Here is a 24417-nt window from a genome sequence, read left to right on the forward strand (position 1 = left end):
AAATTAAGATTTATTAAAAAAATTAAATACTTACCTTTAAACTATTTAATCTTATCAACTGATTACATATTACATTATATTATAGTATGGATGAAAAGAAAATAAAACACTCCCGAATTTTTAATACTTTATTTGAATGAAAATATAACCAAAACTACATTGAATACCGTAAAATAAAAATTCACAAGAACAGTCTTCCTAGCACTATAAGCTATCGTAGGAATGATTGAGAGATATAGCTTGTCAAATTATTAACAAAAAATGCGACTACGTACATAATATTATTGTCGCATAATCAAATATCGAAATAATTCTATGATAACAGTATTATACTGGGAACTTATTATGCTAACTTTATTTATATGGAAGAAACATTTGTCGAGATTCTTGGAAGTCACTTAACATATAATTCTTATAATTATGAATATGGCTAAATTGACTGAAAAGTCTTATACTAAATACAAAAAGGCATACAATAAATTGGTCCTAAATGAGTTAGGGCATTCCGTAGATGTTCTAGTAAAATGCACTTCTGGTTATAAACTTTTTACGCCAAAAATTCTTTCTATATAATGGCACAACGTTGGGAGTAAATAACGCGAGTATAAAAATATCATTTGACACTGCCACTTGCACCAATATACTTATCCTAATATCATCAAAATTATATAAATCTTTAGAAATACCCAATAAGGCTAGTCAAAGTGTCTGTACACAACACTACTTTGTACTCGAACATTGACTTTTACTTGTCTTTTCTGTTAGGTAATTAACAGTAAATAAGAAGCATGCAATAGCCTACAATATAGCTCATGTATACATTGATTTATACATTACGTGAAATTAATATGCTACAAAAAGAATAGATTCTAAAATAATAAATCATACAATGCTAATTTGCGCGCGGTTTGAATCTAATCATATCGATGTATGATTGAAAGTTGCAAGAATTTGTTGCGTCTTTCAAATCACAAATCACAAAGCATTTGAACGAGCTTTGTTTGTTTTAAATTCATAATAACAAATTGAAATTTTGACAGCCTTTGAATATTGAGCAGCCCTAAGCCGGACTGCTTTTTTAATATCATAACAATTGTCTTTTTTTTACAATAACATTATAATCGTATTTTAGTCCACCAATCAATAGTACTTCACAAATATTACCCTGATATGTTTTAGATTTTAAACAATCGTACAGCAAAAACACATTTACGAAATCACAAAACTTTACATACTTATTATTTTTCCATATAAAATATTCATTCATTCACACTTTTATTTCAATTGTCTCAGCATTAAAGGCAATATGTGGCTTCGTTAAAAACATTGTCTACATAAAAATAGGAATGTCATGAGTTCGCTATACGTTCACAATGGGAATATCAATTTACATTTTAGCTGCTAATAGCAACTTGCTCAGATAATAGAACAATACAACCAGTAGGAACAGTAACTGCCAAGGCTCAAATTCGAATCACGAGGAGAATTTCTTGATAATATGTATTTAAAATTTCGTAATGAACTCAAGGAACGTATTTGAGCCTTTGTTTTAAACAGATTTCAGTACAGGGGTGTATTGTTCTCCAACAAGAATGTTTACGTCTCTGTTTCCTTGGAGAACTTATCAATATCGGGGTAAATCGGGGCCATTTCGATGGTGGAGGGAGCAGACGGTGGGTTCGAACCGAAGTGTAGTCTTCTCGCTAATTCGTCTAACACTTCTCCAAACACACGAAGCGACATATTTTGTCCCAGTAGATGCAGGAGAAGGAAGTCGCCAACCTGAATAAGATACAAATTTAGTCATAACATATTTATAGTCGTATAGAATATGATTACATCAATGTTTCTATTACTGATTGTTTACAATACGTGTATTGAATTATGCATACCTGTGTCTTTCTAACTAGGGCTTCGACACCGTTAGGTGTACCAAATCGGAAGCGTCTCTTGAGAATTGTTTCGCGTGTACTAGGTAGAAGTATGACAGCAGCTGAGTAAACTAGCGCCAGACCAGATACAACTGAGAGGATGATCAACCTGAAATTACACAATTTCTAAATTAGTTTCCTTATATAACTTATTCTGATTTAAAATAGCACATTAAATATCTTCATATGCATCCGATCAGTCTATTCTGCATTAGCACTTACCAGAACCAAAGGAAAATGAATATCTTCTCATTCAGAATGTTGAGGGCAAGAACGCATAGCGAGTCGTGTTTCTGGATTGTTCCAGAAGCTCCGAATTTGTGGAATGTACATTTGGTGACTCTTGGGAATACTTCAATCTGTAAATTAATGTTGCTTATGAGCAAAATGTTACGTAAACGCTACTTATACTCTAATATTTTTTAATTATTATTTAAGAGATATGAGGAATGCAATTTAGAAAATTGTTTACCATTATTGCTTACCATAGGATCGGTTCTGTCTTCTTGATTCATATTTGAGAACTTCACGACATCCGTACCATACGTCAAGAATGCGCCACCGAGGAATGTGTCCAAGAAGAATATATTCCCAACCTAAAAGTAAACGAAAATAATTACATACACTATGATAAGAACGAATATGTGGTTTGTCCAATATTTTACTAATTTGATACTTACAGCATTAACGAAATTTAAAACTTCGCAGAAGAAGTAACCAAAAGAGTAGGTGTTGTGCATGTGAATGGTGTCTATCAGATATTGAACTAGTCGACTCTGAAAAAGAAACAATCAATCGTAAATTGTAATAAGCATGAAATATTTTCAAGACACGATAACGCGACGCGATGACGATACTGAGGTCAATTATTAGGGACATGGACATGGACAAGTTTTATTAGTACAGTCTTATCTCAATTGTACCAATTGATGAGGCTGCTGTGTCTGTGCGATCAAAGAGTACATTTACATACGTAATAAATGAATGAGGACAGTGAAGACATTGTTTACCTGCATTATCTTAGAATGGCATTTTTATAGTTTTATTGGTAGCGGCTTCATAAAATTTATGCCGTGATCTTATCAGAAAAAAGAGGCACAACTCACAAGTAATTATTACAAACTTCATAAGTACTAAATTTATGATAGATACTATAAAGACAATACCGAGTTGCTTACATTTAAATATTTTCGAAAAATATTTTGTGAAAAATATCTATTTTCATTCATTGAAACATAAGAAAATATTGAAACATTAATATATAAGATAAATGTTTACCTGACGGTTAGTCCTACTGTCGTCAATTGTTGCCATGGTGCCTCGCATACCATCTGAGATCATGCGGACTTTGCCTTCTTCCCAGTTCTTCCAAATCCAATGAGGGAGGTAGAACAATACTCCCTGCAAGTAGAATTAACATATTACATATTATAAATTGAATGTATTGTAGATTAAAGGCATGTATTTATTGATAGGTGGCCAATTTATTGCCAACTTTTTTATTTTTATTATTTACCACTCTCAAACATTTTTGTGAGATGGATGTTATTCGAACAGAATAATTTTCCTCATCTGAGATATATTATGTATGTTTGATTTAATTAAAAACCAGATTCACAGCACACTAAACTACTTTTGTTTAAATTTTTTTACTTTAGTTGATCATAAAAAAAACTGGAATCTGAGTGGAAAATGAAAATCTTACCTGGAAGAAAAGCATGAACGGCACCCACTGGTAGTAGGAATGAATCCTTTTCTCTTCTCCATATTCGTTGCCCAGACCGGGATGCGAGATTCCCTTCGAAGCTGTGTTCGGCAGAGTGAATGTGTACGTGATCCAGCAATATGTGTTGATCACGTGGTTCGGTATGACACCGTCGTTGATGCAGGATATTGGGTCACCTGAAATAGTATTATGTAAGAATTTAGTAAGAGGAAGATAACACTGGAAATTATAGGAAGAGCTTGAGACGGTCTTTATCGTATCGTGTATCTTTTTTATAATTGATTAAAACAATATTTAAGTTTGATATGCACTTATCGCCAGTATAATAGGTAAAATGAAACTTGACAAAAAAAATTTAATATTTAGCTTAACATCATTTGCTTTATGTTGACACACATTAGTCATCGGTAAAATACGTCTATAGTAAGCGAAAGGTTGTGAAAAGTGTGAATCATGCACACAAATGCTTTGAGGTTTATTTTAGAACGTTTAAAAGATATGAACTTATAATTTCCCCAGTGGCCTCGACATTGCATCCGTAAGCGTTGCGGATGCTAACTAATGTTCGCTAATGATAGTACGTTTCTTCCCCTACCTGTGTAACAATTGTTGACCGTGACTTTTATCACCTCATATGCTTTGCTCGCATAATAAGTTATTGTTAACTCTATGTATTAAACAATAGTATCGAGTAGTAACTCTTCGAAAGTATTGCACTATTGTTTTCAAGACGCAAAGTAAGAAAAAATTTACGCGATGCTATAAATTCCCAGAATGCTTAAGTTCTGGGAATTTGGTCATAACTCTAAGATTTAAGACTAAGTATTGTCATTATTGACCACTTATAGCCTCAAATTTTACATTAAATCTAAACCAAGTACCTATATGACATGATACTTTGTAGTTCTATTTATTGTATAGGCTTGTATTTGATTCATTCATGCCACAATTGTATGGTTTGTGATTATATAGGCTGTGTTGTGACATTGAACGGGTTAACATGTCAACAAATTGGAGTATTGTATGACGTACATACCTACTGAATTTAAGAGATATAAACACGGATGTTTTAATGAGCGTTTAAGAGTATCATCTTAGCCGTAAACTTTTAATGATAAGTGTAGTTTCATAGAAAAGATGAAACTAATTTTTTGTTAGTCAACTGGTGACATATTAGTTTAGTTAATACATTTTTCTTGCCCTCGTTATAGTAACCTATTTTCATTTCCGGGGTATAAACTAATTTTTTCAATAGTCTTTATGAGCATTTTGTATTTTATAACCATCAACAAGATAAATATGATTGATTGCTTATGCAATTCGCACAAGTACATAATATGTACATTGTGTTCGCCAATTAACAAAGATAAATGTGGTAACCTAAGAAATATAGGAAATATAATATGCTATTAAAAGCTGCTCCACACTCGAGTCGGGTGTCTTCCAGTCATATGCAGCTAATTACTCCTTAACGAGCACTTAGAATAGTTAGAGCGTTTATCATCTAACTAGGCTCGATATACTTGTACGAGAATGGAATCTTTTTTTTTTTTTTTTTTTTTTTTTTTTTTTTTTTTTTTTTTTTTTTTTTTTTATAGTGGGGAAATCTTCCAAAGATACCTACGGCCCCCGGGGAAGGAGCCGTGGGTTATGTCGGATTCTTACCGACTAAAACCCCACTGTGTTCCGTCGAGCCGCTTTAATGATGGGGCCGCGGGTATTTGTTGGAATTCTTCCGCGACCCCCTCGGCGGCAGCCCATCTCCAGGCCAGGCGCAAGCCAAGAACAGGAAAGGTAGTTTGCCTGCTCTTCCCTCCCGATGGCGGCATGAGCGGAACACGTCTCAAGCCGCCTCACCGCACCGGACGATGGATTACATTCCCCGTTCCACCGCCCGGCGCCCTTCGTCAAGGAGGCACGTTGCGACCGTGTAAAGCGGCCGCAACACGGCGACGACGCCCAATAAGACGTCTGCGCCGGATCGGGTCCGCGTGAGGATCCCTCTCGCGCACCCGCTCTGCCTCCTCTTTCTGCGAGATCACGCTCTCCGAGAATGCGATCACCGCACGCCAGGATCTGTCGCCATCCACCATTGCACGAACAACGGAGGGTAGAGAGAGATCCGGCCCAATTATCGCGACTAAGCGAGCACGGGGCTCGGCCCACGCGGGACACACGGCAAGAGTGTGATCTGCCGTGTCCTCCGGGCAGGCACACCAGTGGCAGACCATGCTGGGCTCCCTCCTCGCGACTTTACACAGGTACCGCCCGAAGCAGCCGTGCCCGGACAGTATCTGCGTAAGGCGGAAGGTTATGGCCCCGTGCCGCCTGTCGCACCACTCTTGGAGGACTGGACGTATGGCCGCAACCGTCCTCTCACCCGCGCTGGGCTCCTCGAGCCGGCGTTCCCACTCCCGGAACCGCCGCTCGGCAGCCTCGACCCTCCACTCCTCTACTTCCTCGTAGGGAGGATTCACCCCATGTGACCTAGACGCCGAGACGCGGCGATACACGTCCGCTAGCATCTCGGCGTCCAGATCCCATGGCGGCGTTCCGGCCATTACGCAGGCAGCCTCAAAAGACACCGTGCGGTATGCCCTAACTACCCTGAGCGCCATGACCCGCTGCGGCCTCCGCAAGAGGGGTCTGGTACGGGCGCTCAGGGTGTCTGCCCAGATGGGGGCCCCGTAGAGGGCCATGGAGCGGATTACGCCAGTGTATAGCCGGCGACACCCACCCCCAGCACCTCTAAGGTTTGGCAGCAAACTTCCCAGTGCTCCGGCCGCCCCTACAAGACGGGGGGCGAGGCGACGGAAGTGCTCCGTGAACCTCCATCGGCTATCCAACACGATACCTAGATATCTCATGGTGGTGGTGACCCTGATCGCTACCCCATCCACCCGGATCTCTGAGCCTGCGCTATGTAGCCTCCGGCGACCGGGAAAGAAGATGGCTTCGGATTTCTCCAGCGCTACCCGTAGTCCCAACCGCCGGATGCGGCACACCACCTGCTCAACTCCCGTGGTAGCTAATAAAGCTGCCTCCTCGTATGTGGCCCCACGCGCAGTCACCAGAGTATCGTCGGCGTAACAAGTTACGCCAACACCTGGGAGGTTAGTGGCGCGCAGGACCCAGTCGTACCCGATGTTCCACAGAAGAGGCCCGAGGACTGACCCCTGTGGGACACCGCACGACACTTCCTTCTCACTCCATCCATCGCGGGTTGGATAGGCAACAGTCCTATCTGATAGGTATGACCGCAGCAGTCGCACCATGTAGCCCGGCACGCGATGATAGTGGAGAGCTTGCAGAATACTGTCCCACGGTAAGGTATTAAACGCGTTGGCGATGTCCAAAGACACCGCCAGGAGGACTTCTCCACTAGCAGCCGCATCTTCTGCGGTGGCTCTCACGCGAGATATCGCGTCAAGTGTGGACCGACCACGGCGAAAGCCGAACTGGTTCCCGCTGAGGTCTGGTCCCACTCCCTCCAAATGGTTGACGAGGCGAGCTGCGAAAACGCGCTCAAAAAGCTTGCTCACCTCGTCAAGCAATACAATAGGCCTGTACGCTGAGGGAGAATCGCGCGGGCGCCCCTCCTTTCTTAACAGGACCAAATTCCCTGTCTTCCACCGACGGGGAAATTGGCCCCGCTCAAGGCAAGCCGAAAACAACCGCTCCACCCGGGGCCCGAGGGCTTCCAACGCTAGCACCCACGCTCGGCCAGGTACACCGTCAGGTCCAGGAGCAGTGCTTTTCCCTTTAAGCCGCGTAGCTGCCGACTCCAACTCCTCATGGGTAACGGCAGGGATTTCTTCTGCAGGCTCCTCCTGTGACGCAGGTGTCGCCGCCATCGGCGGAGGAGAATATCTTCCCCGGTCCGGGAACAGAGACACCACAACCTGTTCTAACAGACGGGGCTCGAGAGACTGAGACAGGGGCGGAGCCCACGGGCGGAGCTTCTGCCTCACCCGTTTATACGGCCGACCCCACGGCACTCGGTTCAGACCCTCGAGCATCTCTTCCCATGCTCTATCCTTGGCGCTGCTGATTGCCTCCTTCAGAGAGGTAACGCACTCCCTGTAGGAGGCATACAGTTGCGCTTCCTCCACTTCGTCCCGTGCACTCCGTCGCCGGTGCCTGGTGTACGCCCGCCTCGCAGCCACGCAGGATGCGCGCAGCTGGGCAATTTCGGCGGACCACCAATACATCGGTCTTCTGCGCGGATTAGAGCGAACTCTACTCATGGCCGCATCACACACCTGCGCCATGGCATCAGCCATCCATGCTGCATCGTCCTCTACTGTTGCGATCTGCGGTGCAGGGATCCATGCCTGAACTATGGCAGCCTCAATTAGGAGTTCCCTATCGAGACTACGAATCGACCAACGTGGACGTCCACCATTTAGGGAAGGCTCACCGCGAAACGCGGATGGCGCAGAGACGCTGAAGCGGATGTATCTGTGGTCCGATAGCGTTTCCACATCAGTTACAACCCTCCAGTCGCTAATTCGCCTTGCAAGGGGGGGGCTAGCGAAGGTGATGTCGACGATGGAGCCCCCTCTTTGCCGCACGCATGTTAGCTCACTCCCGCGATTTACGACCGAGAGATCAGCTGCGACCGCCCAGTCCTGCAGCACCGCACCCCGCGCATTTCTCACCGATGATCCCCATGCCATTGATTTGGCATTGAAATCTCCGGCCAGAAGCACGGGCTGCGAAGGAGCGAGGTCAATCAGTTCCCCAAGATCTGCCAGGAACCGCTCGAATTCATCCAGGCTACGGTTGGGAGAGAAGTAGACCCCGATCACTGTGTTACCATTGATCGAGGCCGAGACACAACCCTGCCGCCGGACTACCCTTTCCATTACTGTGCCGCCCTGCGTTACTAGCGTCACCAGTCCATCCAAGTCGGCCGCCCAGTTGTCCCGGGACGGCACGAAATAGGGCTCAGCCACCACCGCCACATCTATCCGCCACTCCGCCAGACTCTGGAGCAAAAGATCTTGAGCTCCGGCGCAGTGGTTGATATTGCCTTGGAGGAAATGGAGGGGAGCCATTACTGCGTTTCCATTTCGCTAACCGTCACATTCGCCTCGACGGGCGCGGGACAAGGACACGGCGTGGTACCTGGACCATCGCGTCCCCGATTTCCTCTTTTCCGCTTGGGAGCCTTGCAAGCCGGGCCCCCGAGCCGATGGCCTGCCGGTAGCTTGGCCTCGGAACATAGAACGCAGCGAGCGGCGGAGGCAGAACATTCCCCGGCCTTGTGGCCTGTTTCTCCACATCGGAAACAGACGTTGCTCCTGTCTACGGGCGACTTGCACGTGGCTCTTACGTGCCCCACCTCTAGGCAGCGGAAGCAACGCTGCGGCTTCACCCTGCCAAGCGTGACACTTGCAGAGATCCACCCTACTTGGATACGGCCCACCTGTGCCACCTTCTTTGCCGCGGCTATCGGGCAGCTCACCCAGGCTGAAGTCAAGCCGCGAGAGCCCATGCGCAGTCCACTACACTTAACGTGTTCTGTAGGGCATTCTCCTGCCTGAGAAATCGCAGCCACGACATCATCTACCGCCGCCGAGTCGTCCAAGCCGATGATGTGCACTTCAGTGCATTTCACCGGCCTGGAAACCTTGACGGTGCCTTCGTCCCAAATCTCCCGCATCTTTGCAGCGAGAGCATCTGCCTCCTTCGAGCTTGCGGCACCAGGGATTTCTAAAATCCTTGCTCCAGTCGCGGCACGCTTGAACCGCAGCGCACCTACGCCGATTTCCGCCAGATTAATCTTTTGACGTGATCCAGCCATTATAGAGGCATAAGTGACGCCTCGCTCCTCTGCGCCTGGCTGCAGAGCAATTACGACAGCCGAGGACGAAGGATTGCGCAACCTCTGCGCCCTCGTGCGTACTCGCGCCGGCCCCTTTTTCTTTTTCGCCTTGCCCTTCTTTCCAACGACCGTCCATTCCTGCTCCAGACGTTGCTGCAACTGGGGAGCAGAAGAAGTGGTGGGCACAGTCTTGTCAGCTGACTTGGTCTTTTCCGGCTGCCGTGCAGCCTTCCCCTTGCCCTTCCCCTTGGCTTTTGCAGCTGAATCCGGTTTTGCAGGCTTCGCAGCAGGCTGTTCCGGTTTTCTCGCCTTTGCTGGGGCAGCACCTTTCGCTGGCGCCCTATTAGGGGGCTTTGGCGGCGGAAGAGGAGGAAAGTCCTCGATTGGGGCTTGCCCAACCGCCATTCCCTCAACCCTGCCATCCCCCGCCAATGGAGGCCTTACACGCCTCATTGGTGGGAGGCGCTCCTCCAACGCTTCAAACCGGGCGTCCACCATTCCCCCAACTTGCCGCAAAATCTCCGCGGTCAGTTCGGAGTCCACTCGCGTTTGCATGGGCTGTGCGGTCCCTATGATGGCCCTCAGCTCTCCCATCTCTTTTCGGAGGCCCGCGATTTCCGCCTGTAACTGAGTGTTCGCAGCTTGCAGCTGCCGCGTCTCCTCTGTTGCGGTACGCTGTGCAAGAAGCACCGCTGCTTCTTGAATGGTGTCCGAGGCATCCTTGAGGGAGCGTTTGAACGCCACCCTTAGGTTGGTCGATTTTGCCCGCACCTGCTCAATGGCATCCAGGCTCTCCTCTATACGGCGTTGGAGGGCCGCGGTAGAATCGTCGGCAAGACGTCCGTCCCCAGTTTCACCAGCGCCAGAGGTACCGGCTCGAGAGGCTCGGGAGACCTGCGTTTCCTCTCTAGCCTCGAGCTCCGATTCCCTCCGTACGCGCGACAAGGCCTTCCTAGCGGCTGTCATGTCCGCTAAGGTCTTTCTTGCAGAGGCTGTACCTGCACAGAACCCAGCTGCTGCAGCCCCTCGCCCTTTGCCCCTTTTCGAGGCTTTCTTGGCCTGCCGCGTTCGGCCTTCCTCCGTGGAGGAGCCTGAGCAGCTCGCTCCAGAGGACCGCTTTCGCTTGGCCCACAGTCTATCCTCCTCATATGACTGGACCGTCATGAGACTATCTACGGACGTTGCCGTGGACAGCCCACTGGGTCCAGTCTTCCTTCTTCTGGTTTCAACGCGCCCCGTTTGGGTGCGCGCCTCCACCCCGCGTTCCGTTTCGCTAAGCTTATCGGTATCCGTTAGTCGTTTGCCAGTGGTCAGTTGCTCAGTAGCATTAGGGCCTGATGCATCACCCGTATGATGGCCAGTGCCCCCTCCAGAATACGATGGGGCTGACGGTACTGTCCCGTCGGGACAGTCCCGTGAGGGATTCTCCACACTCGAAGCGAGGTGGTACCCTCCTGGAGTAGTTTTAGTTTTATTGACCTCCATTTTTGCTTTTTTGTTAACCAGGGGGCGCTCCCCTGAGACATCTCTATCTGCCGGATTCCCACCGACCATTCATCCTCTCGCCGAGTGTCACTGACTTAGGATTGGGGTAATTTTTTATAGGGGTTGTCTTCCCCGCAGTCCCGAAGAACTCCCGGCCCTGTCTGCCATCCTGCGAGCAAAAGCTCCGCTGGCCCCTTTGAGCCACAGACACGCGCCAAAGCGCCATGCATCTCTTGTATACTCTTCTAGTGAGAGAGGTACAGAGAGCAACCAGCTCGGTCCATATTCGCTTCACTCAAGGTGCTGGCTTGCACCCCAAGCTACTGAGCCCCTCCGCCGCGACAAGGCTTGGACCACGGGGGGACGAGAATGGAATCTGAGAAATCGCTATTCGATAACTAATGGATGTGCAAATTATATCGAGCCATTGTTCATATAAACGATGTCTCTTATAAAGTGCATTTGAAATAAAAGGAAATAATATTAATGCTCTTGTTAAATACTGGATGGAAAAAGTATGGTATGGTATAGAAAAATTTAATAATTTACAAAATGTGCTTAACTTAGGTATAATTTTAAGAAAAGATAAATCGTTTTGTCTTGATATATTTTTATTTCAGGATAAAGTCCTTTTTGTTCCAGCTTTTTAAATAAAGTATCTATTTAGAAATAACTCATTATGTTAGAGAAGTATTTATCATTATATAATGTAATGTAAAACAATATATTTAATACGATTATATTGTTGTAAGTTGTTACTGGGTCACGGTAAACTTCAGACGATAAACTTTACTGTTATGTGCACCTGTCGATGCAAGTTGTAAACCTAATACATGGCCTTATAAATAGTATGAAAGAACAAAAACGTTCGAACTCAAACTGTATTGAGATTATTTCTAAGGCAATACAAGTACTATGGAGAATAAAGGATACTTTATGTTAAGCTTTAATATTTTTATGGCAGCTCAAAAGATAATCCTTGTTTGAAAATGTCTTAAAATATTAACGAACTATTGTCTCATTGCAACACATTGTTTCACAAAGCGGTCGTTTAACCCAGAATTTTGGAGTTATTAAATTGTGTGCCTTAAATGTGACTCAGCCAAGATACAGACAGGTAAAATAATTTTGTCTCAATATAAAAAATATTTATAAACATTGGGATGTTTCGGAACGTTTGTATATTTTCCACGCCGTTTCTTTTATTGAATTAAATGGCTTGAATACCGTATTATGTTCTGTATGAAAACAATGGAAGTTTATGGAAATTTGACGACCACGATATTAAATTCGTCTTATGTCACTTGACTTATGGACGTGAATATCTTATTTTTGTTTCAACGAAAAATTCTTTATACAATATTACCTTAAATGGGTATTCTTTTTTGCTGTAATTTGTCTTTTCTGAATATCTTAATGTAGGGAATAATAAAGTTTATATTTCTCAATTTATAAGTCAAAGTTCATAACGATTTCGTTTTTTCTAATCTAAGTATACACGAAGGCTTCTATGTTTTTGTAGCGTTTTATGAAGGTACCAGACTTATCCCGCATATTGTAAATCGTAAACCTCAATGTATTGCAGCCAGTTATGATTTTCAGTTTGCAATAAAAGCCTTAACAACAACGGTTCAGTAACAATTGTTATCGCATTTGTTTTGATTGCCCACACCTGGTGTGCAGATGTGTGCAGCACATTATGGCTAGATATCTTGCATTGCCAGCGTTTTACATGCTGATTTGATACACTCTATACCTTGCAATCCAATCCTTTCTTGTATTATGTAATTGTTGGGTAAGCAGAGGTGTGTGGGATTCGTGTTTATTAATGTTCTGGCACGTTTGTAGGAAGATAAGCAGCTTGGACTTAATTACGTGCAAGGCTTTCTAATAATTATCGTAATATTGGACGATGACGCTGAGTACACTTATGTTGAACTTTGCATTGCATTACGATGATCTTAGAATAAGTAGATAATGTCACGTATTGTTCACTTTGTCAATCCAATTGAAAGTTGAAATTGAAAATGTAAACGACTTTTTATTAGAATTTTGATGGTCACTAAACACGCCGGGTACCTATTATAAAATTAACATTAATTGAAGTCATTATTTCATCCGCTAGTGTCTAGTACTTGACCTAGATTATCAACTAACAAGGTTTAAGATTACTCTAGTCAACAAAAACTGCAAAAATGTTGTAAATCCTGTCATCATACCTCTGAACGGTGACCCAGAGCGAGTTCGTTATTATCAAACCGCATTGTAAACGTGTTTTGTAGTCTATTTGTAGGTGATTAACGATTAATTAATTAATTATTATGAAGTACTGTTACGGGAAATACCGCAATGACATTATTTACGTCTTTATCCGAATTGAACTAAATTGGTCAACAATTAACGAAGACGGGTCAAATCGGAATCCATGCAATAGTTCAGTGCCCCGATTTGTTTCAATGGCTCTAAACTTGGCACGTACACAGTACACACCTCCCAATGTTTGTGTGTACAAACAATTTGCTCGTGACGTGTCAATTTGGGTAACTGTTACGAATTTACGAATGACTTCTTCAATGGGAAACTGAAAATGACTCATTTTCACCGAGCCGGGCCAGACACACTGTTATTCCGTCTAGGTTATTAGGTCTGGCTTTAGGATGCAGTGATAATTTGTGGAGGCGTCTCTTAATTCTCCTAATTAACTTTCTCTTTTCCGTTTTGTGATTTACTTTCTCGTGATTATACATTTTTTTGGGATATAAAATAAAAGCATGTGTTGTTGTAAAGCTGAATTAATGCGCATAACTAGTTACTTAGAAGATAGATAAATATTAAATGTTTAACACAAAGAAATTAGGTAGCAATGCGGGTGCATTATTTGCATCGACCTACATTTCCTATGAATTATTATGTATCTATCACAAATTATATGTGTCGTTAGATAATACATTAATATGCATTTAAGCACAGCGCGAGCGTTTAACCCGGTCAAGTGCTATGTAAAATTGATCATAAAGATTACTGTTACGTTGTTACTATGATTATAATCTATGCTAGAACAGCTCAAGAAGTCAAGTACCCCTTATTTTTAAATGAACATGTTTATTCAAATTTTTAACTCACCTATAAGATTGTTTGCGGTCACAAGTATGCAGCACAGGAACATTATGGCGGAGGTGATTCTGTAGTGCATTCGGAAGACCATGTTATCGATGACAGCTTTGTCGATCAGGTAGCGGACTTTCACGAAGCCCGCCACCGCGGACGCCATGCCGAAAATCGCCATCTTGATTTAAGTTTCCTACAACTTCTGAAACAAAGGAATGCACCATTTAAATCTCGTGTGCGATCATATCTATTTCCAATGAAGTGAAGACTTGAATGTGTGAAACCAAACAATGGTAACTATTACGACTTACAAGTATGTATCTATATAAATAAGCTGCCGTCGAAAACAGTGCCATGACAAGTGCCACACGCCGGTCATACTGATTTAGGGTTAAAACGGTATATTTAACTGCTTTTACTTGAAACGAATAGATAGAGGTAACTTGAACGTTTTGAGATCTTGTTTAGTTAAGTTATAAAAATATAATCATTGGCGATTTCACTTTTGATCCTAAATATCTACTTACTGAAAAAAAAATTAATTCGACTATGAAGTTCATTACTATAAAACAGTAGGTACGTTCAATGAATGACATCACACAATTTAAAGTTTCGGCTACCTCATGCCCACGCCGCATTCGTCTTTCGTCTCTCGTTTTTTGTGACTTACAGTTCAACCAGTTCCACGGTGGGTGATAAATTTCCGATCTATTTATAAAGCATAAAACGTTGACGTTAAAAATCTATTTGTTTAACAATTGTTAGAACTCTATCTCAATGGACGTAGACAATTTTAGTACCAATTCATCAAATGGATCCAACCTTGAATACTTCTTGATCCTGTTCCTACGCGGTGTCGTGTGTCCAAGATGTATTACGTACCAACGTATGTAGGGGCAAAATTAATATTCAATTTACCAATGAACGACAATTTCAACACGTGCAATCAATTTATATTGAATGCGGTCCTAGGTTGTAGGGAATGTAATGCACATAAGCTAACTGATATTATAGATAGGGCTGACATAAATAATGGGCTTATTAAGAAGCTCGTTATCATGATTATGATCATAAATTTGTTAACGCGGCTACATTTAAGTGTTAGTATAGGCCGTGGCCGTTGAAGGCGAATGGTGCGCCGGCGCAGGGCAGGCGGGTCGTCGACCGCTGATCGCCTCCTGCGCTTACAAGTCCCCTCCCCCCCCCCCGGTGCCTTCTCAGGGCAGACTGATGCACCGCGTGGCAACGCGAATTTGACGCAGAAACCAGTTTACCGACGACAATCTTTACCAGATTCGCACGTCTCTCACCGGCGAGCCGCAATCACGACTTTACTTGTTCCAAATTATTTACGCTCACAAATCGCTCAAGTCTTATGAAATTTTGTCAAGGTTTAACTCAGAACATCGATACTAGTTGTATCAGATTATAGACATATCGTACTCAATATTTTTATAACTTAAATTATACTATTACTTATCGTAGGTACTATCTCTTCAATTCGTGTATGTGCTGTTTACATAACGCTAACAGATATTTAAATAAGCTGGGCACAGCTACATTCCAGTTTTTACGATAAGCACAGACGCCGAGTTTAGCTTTGACGTCTCCTGCATTTTTATGACGACATGCCGCGACTTGATATTGTGTTGAAGTTTTAATATTAAATGTCGGTTTATATAACACGATGAAACATAATATGTAAGCAATAACAGTCGGGTTGTCGCATGGCACGCGACGACTGGTCTGAACTCAATGGATTCTAATTGCATGATGCGCCCGCGACCAGTATGGCCGTTGTCGGTTGTATATTGTTGACGTGAGAAATCTCATCGGTATTTTTTCAATTAAGCAATTTATTCCTCCATTGAACGCGGGCAATTATCTCTTAAATTAAAAACAATTACTAGTCGTTCTTCAATCTCTAGTAGAAAACGATTGAGGTAAAGGTGTTAAAGATGATGAAATAGTGAACCCATATTATAGTGAATGAATTTAATAAGAATGAACGCGATGGTGTTTGTCACACTTGTGCTCACAAACGTCTTCTGTCCACAGATATAATTAACTTTCATTGACCGCTGTTCGTTCCAGGTTGTTAATTTTCTAAAGCCTGAGAGTTGAATATCAAAAATTTTCAGAGTTGGATATAATAAATAGAATAAAGCAAATTTAAGTTCTATACCTACATAAGATATAATTTGATGAGTTGTAAGTATAATTTTTGATATAACTAATCATGTTTGACTATAACACTTCAACAAATTGAATACAACACTGCTCACTAATGAATTAGGCGTCAAAATGATTTAATGTCGCTAAGTGCATTTAGATAAACACGTATTTGTCACCGTATCCGGTGTCCCTGGCTCATTGGTTCGGTTTGTCATCGAGATAATATCAAGTGTTGCGGAAATACAGCGTATCTGGACTGTGGTTACGGTAGACGGCATGGATTTACGTTACAATGTCAGGATGACATTCAATGTTGATATTGAATAACGCTCTCGGGAAATTTGTGATAAAAGATGTTCACACATAAAAGCGATTGTTAACTGTTAAGTTAAGATGGCCTGAGAACACGAATGTATAATTAATACGGATTGTTTATGTATAAAATATAAATTGTCGTAAAAACCAGGGGAAGCGAAAATACGTCGTTATCACTTATCAATGGGTTCAAACATACAAATACGTTTCACAAACAAAAAGCGTATTGTAAAACTTGTTCAAGTTTAATTGCTACCACGTGTGCGGAATACGCGATGAGAATTATCGTCTATACCCCACAATTGTTTCAGTTCAGTGAATCATTATCCACAAAGGGTTTGTAGCTTTTGTGTGTCGTAGTTTGTGTAAATTTATTATTTATTATTGGTATCTATTCGTGTTGCAAAGCCGATAGTTATTGTAAATTGAACTGTGCGTAACCTCGACCGCTGACGCGTTATGTAAACAGTATATACCTACATCGTAATTTCGATTATTTAAATGAGTAAAAAAATATAATTGACATATTTATAAGATATTTTTTTTTCTTTAAGCAATGAATATGTTTTAAAATATATTTTAATGCAAAAAGCAATCTCATATTCATACTTACTGAAAGAAAATATCTAAAATGGCTTTTTATTCCCACATACAACATTTATTCAATGTTAGAAAATAATCATGCAAATGATTATACTATGTATTCATTTATATAACTGTAATTAATACGAGATAATAAATTCCTTATACATGTAAAATAAAGAACACGTAATAAGAAATCTAGTACGTTTTATTTTAACAGGAAAATGTGAGTAATTATATCAATTTACTACTGTTAAAGTTAAAAAAAATCAATTACAAATTGAACATCAGCAATGGGGATTGTCGTGTTTATTTAAAAATTAAAATACAAGAGGTGTGCACACAGCGTGACAGAATGCAATGTGTGTGACCTGTAAAGATATGGTGGTATTGTGGCTTTAACAGGTTGAAATTGTTTATCAACAATTACTATAGTCTACGTGTTTGATTAGCTGTGTTCCGCTCCTGATGGTCTTAGCGTGATGTTAAATAGCCTATAGCCTTCGTCGATAAATAGGCTATCTAACACCGAAATAAGTTTTCAAATCGGACCATTAGTTCCTGAGATTAGCGCGTTCAAACAAACACACTCTTCAGCTTTATAATATTAGTATCGATTATGCCTTATGGTAACGTATTCTACGTAGGTAGTAGTTACTAATATGTGGTACCTTTCTCACAATAATCACAGATGTTTTTGCAAACTCCTTCTATGGTGTGATATGCATGTTAATGCAAGGGATTACGCTTGATTTGATTCCACTTTAACAACCTATAAAAACACACGAAAGTGCCTATTAAGATAATCATCTTATTTTGTGTTTTGCTTTGTAGTATTTAATTCATTTTGATTGTTCTATAGCTGGGCGCCACAAAAAGTTTTAATTGTCTTTGAATTTGTACCCAGATAATCATAATATTGTTTATGTGTTGGTTATAGATGCTTCTTTTTCTTCTACGTTCATATTTTTTAAACATTTGAGATCATACTTCATTTTAGTTATTCTATTTAAATAAATGATTATGTTAGAAGTCCATAAATAGTTAAATTTATTAAAGTTATCTTGTATTATGTATCAAGTTCAAGGCTACACCTTGAAATTACCAACAATGCTCTTGAGACCGCTTTAAAAACTAGTACTGGTACTTGTACAGAGCATTTATTGAAATCAACAAAAATCATAACAATTCAATTAAATTTACATAAAAAATATGATAATGATTATTGAAAATCTGAGCCACCAACATCCTTTTGCTTTTCTAAGAACACCGTACGGTATTTACTATTTACCGAGTGAGTTAAGACATGACTTGCGTTAAAAACGAGGCTGTTTTTAATAAATTTTGATGAAAGTAGAAAGAAAAAAAAAAACATATTAAATGTACGGTCTATTACTATCACATAATTATGATGAATATAATCCTAGAACTGTGCAGTGTTTTCCACATTTTTAAAATAATAGTGATATCTGCAAGCAAATTGTCAAACAGCAACCTTTTAAATTTTGTCACAAATGGTACAAGAATGATATAAAATATTTTAAAATTGTATGTTACATATTATGGTCAACATTCGATATCTTGTGTAAACTATGATAACTTTATTTGGAATGTAAAAACTAGTATAGGTGCCTACTTGTGCTATACTTTTCAAACTCAGTTAGCTCTCTCAATCGATTATTGCACGATACAGCGGTGAGCGGACAGATTGCAAATCTTAGTGAAATTATTTTGAAAGGTAGATTGTTAATCTCTTTATCTTTGTGAATCGTTAACAAATAGTTAGAACTCATCTTAATAACACTCGCTATTTTATTACCTCTGTATTCGATTTATAAATCTATTACGTCTTTACTATCTATTCAACATTCATTTATTAACTTATGATGCCTAACGACTCTCATTTACTAATTTGTGCAGATTTACTACAAATCTAACGCGACATAAGCATGGTCTTTAGCAAAACGTATTTGTTGTATTTTGATTTTTTATTCAAATACGGGGTGCGATACAAAGCGTCCCCAGCCGCCAGGTAAAAGACGGGGACGCTACCTGTGAGAATATTGAAATTCTAGCACCTAATAACAAGTTTTAATTCATAACTTGGAAATCGGTCACCCTCGTTCATCTCATTTAACAAGCGGCTCGCCCGTGAAAGCGGGTATGAAAAAAAAGAGGCTCGATGACTGTGCACAAGGCTTTTGTTCCTGCACATGCTTATAACGTATGCCGTCAAACTGCATTCCGACGTCGTCGTCGATAACTGCTAAGCGCGTCCCAATACATCTGAGCTTTTGTGGCATAACTTACCTTTTCAAAAGTAACTGTAATTCTCGCCGCCGACGTTCGATAACTCAATCACAACACAAAATACACAACTGCGCGTACGCTGGCGCACATGAGATTTTACGGCACACTATTCGGGGGTATGAGCGATTGAATAATTTTGAGTAAAACGAGTGGCAAGTGCGGTCGTGCCGCACGCCAGCTGCTAGCGAGACGGGAACACAAACTGGAACTGAAAAGCGCACTCGATCGACCTCCTGCGAGTCTAACTACCGAACGAAGCTAGCGGCGTACGCGCAACTATATTTGTCTCGCTCTGTCGCACACCTGCCGCGCTCGCTCGCTACCAGCCGTCCCTTTCTCACTCCGACCCGTGCAAATGCACAGTAGTCAGATTCGAGAATCCATCGGGAAACGAGTTCGGTTCGTGACTTCTTGCGTTTTCTCCAGTACTTTGCTTCTCAGCAAATTTTTTATTGCGGTTATGATTACGGGTTTTAGCCGGTGAAAATGCTCGAGGCTTTTAATTAACACATTATTTGTTATGTGTATTATGTCATCGTTGAAATATTACTACTGACTATCTACATGAGTTTAAACTTAACGTGATTATGCTTTATTTATTAAGATTTATTAAAACAGAAGCTAATACGATTTTATAGGTAATTAAATAAGTTATTAGTTCTGTTTTATGCGATGTAATTATTTTTTTTTAATACATAATAAATAATAATGGAAACAATTAATGTAAATTCATACGTTCTTTTATTAGGAATGTTTTAATCATTTATGCAAGTATTCATGTTAAAGCCAGAGCATTATGAGAGCACTTGCTGTTCATTTTAATCTCAAGTTTTGCATCATTATCGATCAGGGCTCGATTCATTATGAGGTCAAATGTGGTCTGTGGGCCTCGTTGTCATTGGCTAGGCATGCGGGCATCTACCTGCCTCGTGAGAAATAAAAGAAAATAGCGCTTGAAGAATCCGGAGCGGTGTAGATAGTTTGCTATGTTAGGATATTTGGCTAATATTTTTTTGAAAGATATAGTGCGGTACAATGGCAATAGTTAATACTGGGGTATTTTTTGGGTAACTAATAATAATAAATAATTTAATATTTTTTGTAATATTGCATTTAGTTTAAATTGGTTTAAATCGTCTACAAGGTTGGTTGTTTACTTTTGAAACACAATTTAAAGTAAATAATGAAGGAAGTCTATAGGTTAATCGTGAATGACGAATTAATAATTTAAACAAAAGATTTCAATGAAGACTCAAACGAGGATGTTCAAACTTCAAGCTGAGCTTGCGTAAACATCTGTCGTGACTCGAGAAACAAACATATCTATCCATTTTGTGTATTTTGTTCTCATACCTAATTATTTATTAATGGAATAAGAAGAATCGACTTGTGTAAAACATAGGACAAAGAAAAACTTAATAGATATGAGAAGTGAGAACCGAACACACCTTCCGACACCACCGAGAAAATAAGGAATTATATGATTGGGTTTATTTCTTATGTGTTTTGGTCGGTATATAATACTGCTAATTTAGAGACATCAACATTTTTAATTTAATTGTAATCTAACAAAATGTATTCACAAGAATCGCGGACACATTCCAATTATTTAGAAATAATAAACCAACATTCGTTAATTTCCAATAACTTGTAGTCATTGTTAAAAAGTGTTACATTACGTGATCTTTGTCTTGTGGTGAGAGCAGGAAACAATCTATAGGTAGTATATTGACCGATTGAATCACCACATTTCAAATTATAACTCACTAGCTGTGCCGCGCGGTTCACCCGCGTGGCTCCGCTCCTGTTGGTCTTTAGCGTGATAATATATAGCCTATATTACTAGTGGATAATGTAGCTTTCGAATGGTGAAAGAATTTTTAAAATCGGTCCAGTAGTTTATGAGCCTATTAATTACAATCAAACAAACAAACAAAGTTTTCCTCTTTATAATATTAGTGTACCTAGATAATATTAGTGTAGATTAAAGTATCTACGTAGGTAGGTATCTACCTAATTACATTTTACACAGATTTCAGAATTATTTTTCGTCTTAAAAAATGTTTGGAACAGGATTATGGAAGACATTCAAAAAAATTGTATCTTTGTGGATGTCCCTGTTGTATGGAAATTGAGTAATTTATCTTTGATATTACTGACACAACCATTTTTCCAATTTTTCGTCGAAATAAAAGCTGAAAGTTGATAAGGATAAAATACTAGAAATATACCAATAACAATTTATGATACAACCATAATATTTTAATTATCATCCAAATAATTTTGATATTAGCTCAGATTTAAATGTACTTATATATTTTAGCTTGTAAGTATATATTTGAATAATTTAATATTATGTAACAGAATACCTAATATGAAATTAAATTCAGTGCAGTATAGGTACCGCAAAAATTGCATAAAATTTATCGTCCCACGTTTCCAAAACTTGAAAATTAAGTCACCGTACAAGTCAGCTTTTAGAGCTTTTGAATATCTTCAGACGGTAGTAAGAATTTATGTAACGAAAAAATATTATGTGCGAGACCGTGAAGCTAAATCAAATATTGATTAATTATTATTATTATTTTTAGAAAGACTTAAGAGTTCGATGCGCCGAATATACTTGCTAAACTTGATTCTCCAGTCTTTTTTAGTATCATATTTTGAGCTATGTAGACGTCTGCGTAACCAAGAATTTTATATGGGTAAAATATTCGGTTATATTTTATTGGTTATATTGTTGCATCTTATAGCAGCTTCAAGTATTCAGCGAGAGATTGATCGACGCAATTTTGTATGCAAATTTAAGTGCGATAAAAGAAAGCTTTATTCGACACTAACAAAACGGTTCAATCATAGCATTTATTTTAAATTAGTTTTTTATACAAGGAATATTGGTTCTTGTATTGGTTAGCAACCAGAGCCAACGAGTGAGTGGGGATCGGCGCGGCAACAGGTTTGGTGACCTTTCTGCTGCAGTCCAACAAAATCTATAGCTTTTTCTGCTTCACTGATCAATCTGTCGGAAGTTGTGCACATTTCTACGGTGTTACCGCCCAGACTCGTTTTGTTACATCATTAGAAGTTCTATCACATGCAAACATCATTAAATGCAGACATTGATTAAAATAGCAAAAAATCTTAATATTGTAATACGTTTATACTACAATTGTATGCACATTCTACATAATTATTATGATGATGATATTCGTAAGCCTGCAATAATATGCAAGTCATTTACTATCCATTGTTCTTTACATTTGTTTCACAATACTTACGTTCACTTACTTAAGGCTTTTGGGAATTCTGAAATACCAATACATTCTTTTCACGTTTATGGCGAGCTAATACCATCTTCTTTAGGTAGGTATGCGACGAATTAGATTATTTAATAATATTTAAACAACGCATGACATGATTTTTAACTTAATTCTCAGAATGTGAAAGTCGTGTTTCGCTTGCATTATCTTGTTCTCACTATAAAATACGTGAGTTGATTGAAAGCTTGTTTTAACGGTTGTTACGTGACCGATTATCCAAACATCTAATTTCGCTTATAGGATAAAGTTTCTGAAACATGTGATTATATATCAGAATGATTAGCGTCAAGATTTATCGCGAAACGATATGCAAATCGAGGCATTTACTTTTTAAACCTTTTTTATGTAGAATATTATTAAAACGTTGTCCTATAATGTTGCTCTGGTCATTTCGAGTATCCGGTAGGTGTTGGGTAAAGATTCTCAGAATCGTTAATAAGTGATTCACAATATTCACATAGTGTGGCCATTTGCATTGTGTTCAGGTACATTTTGTAAGCAGAATTATGTTTCGGCAAAATCTTTTTATGCGTTGACAATATGAATCAATATTAGAGTTGGTATTCTGAATACGGGAAAGACTGGTTTTGCGGTTTTCTGTGTGATTCAAGTGAAATGCGCGAAACTCGTGCGGCGCATCACGTTGCTTTGTACATATTTCATATTTTAATGTTTGTAGTTGTCCAATTTAGGAGTTTGATGCATTTTGTATGCCTATGTTTTATATACATATGTATATGGAACCAAATTCGATGAATAGTGATGAAATTCGAAGTTAGCTAATGGTACATCACTATGATATTATAGTGATGTACCTCTAGCTACCATCGCATCGTTACTTAGTTTAAGAACATATACCTACCTAGGAATCATGGGATATATTAAAATGAAAGAAGTGGTGCTCTTTACCCATTTCTATGCACAACCATTTCTTTTAAAATCCGAAAGCAAATATAATAAAATGAATTAACAAGCTATTCTATCTTGTTTGCAGCAAATTGGGTTTGGAGCTGGTGCCGCGGCGTGGCGCTGAAGCGGTGGACCCCGAGGAGTCCAGTCTTGTGGAACTGTACAGGGTTCACGTGGAGAGCGCTGAGAGGGCTGCAGCAGTGAGTTTTGATATATATTAAAATATGTTTTTCTTACTTAGTTAATCACTAACAAGAGATGCAAGACACACTGTCACACACATAATAAAAGAGATGCGTGCGTTGTAGATACTTTTTTAGTGTCGCAGCTAGATTTTACAGACCGGGCTATATGTTGGCTATAGTAGAAAAAATATAAAGTTTTTTAAATTCTGCGGCTTGTTTAAGGACAAGTCAATATTTCTTGCCCCTCAAAATCTTTATTACCCCCTAACTCCTCAGACTTTATCCGCGTATTAGGTACCTACCGACATGATTCATATAAAAGTAGTCATAATGTGGTCTGATTCATAAAACGTAAGTAACATATTATAATTACTAGCCAATAGTATAGGTTTTCATTACATTCAGTTACAGTATTTAGGAAATTATATTGAATGCAGTTTAAAGTTTCGTTTTTAATTTCATTTAATAGGGAACGCAACTGCATGTTTTCATTGAATCAATTCATGTTGTAAAATGTGTTATGGAAATTCATAGAATTTAT

At 40.1% G+C, this 24417-nt stretch overlaps 2 protein-coding genes across 2 annotated transcripts in view; one reads left to right on the forward strand and one right to left on the reverse strand.

The window, feature by feature from the left end:
* spg (dedicator of cytokinesis spg) overlaps window positions 1-24417 on the forward strand; it is a 66946-nt gene that overhangs the window by 5462 nt on the left and 37067 nt on the right. Inside the window, exon 5 of the mRNA XM_089700600.1 lies at window positions 23777-23891. Coding sequence (XP_089556726.1) covers window positions 23777-23891 — 115 coding nt within the window. The remainder of the gene's footprint in view (window positions 1-23776; window positions 23892-24417) is intronic.
* Window positions 116-19679, reverse strand: Inx3 (innexin 3). The gene is made up of 9 exons (XM_089700581.1): window positions 19463-19679; window positions 14096-14282; window positions 3637-3833; window positions 3210-3332; window positions 2612-2707; window positions 2417-2527; window positions 2154-2290; window positions 1893-2040; window positions 116-1782 (listed from the first exon to the last, which is right to left on the reverse strand). Exons 2-9 carry the CDS (start codon window positions 14256-14258, stop codon window positions 1597-1599), a joined length of 1161 nt encoding a protein of 386 aa, XP_089556707.1. The 5' UTR covers window positions 14259-14282; window positions 19463-19679; the 3' UTR covers window positions 116-1596.

This window comes from Colias philodice, chromosome 11 (genome assembly GCF_061535455.1).
Source record: "Colias philodice isolate Cphi_HAF_F1 chromosome 11, ilColPhil1 Martin Lab GWU primary, whole genome shotgun sequence".
Lineage (NCBI taxonomy): Eukaryota > Metazoa > Arthropoda > Insecta > Lepidoptera > Pieridae > Colias > Colias philodice.

Bases quoted from the DNA above. Each gene is read 5' to 3' on its own strand.
- Inx3 (XM_089700581.1), bottom strand. From the start codon at position 14,258: ATGGCGATTTTCGGCATGGCGTCCGCGGTGGCGGGCTTCGTGAAAGTC. The intron at 2,708-3,209 runs GTAAACATTTAT...TTTCTTTTTCAG, and splicing joins ACAGTAGGACTAACCGTCAG to AGTCGACTAGTTCAATATCT. The intron at 1,783-1,892 runs GTATGCATAATT...TATCTTATTCAG, and splicing joins CCCTAGTTAGAAAGACACAG to GTTGGCGACTTCCTTCTCCT.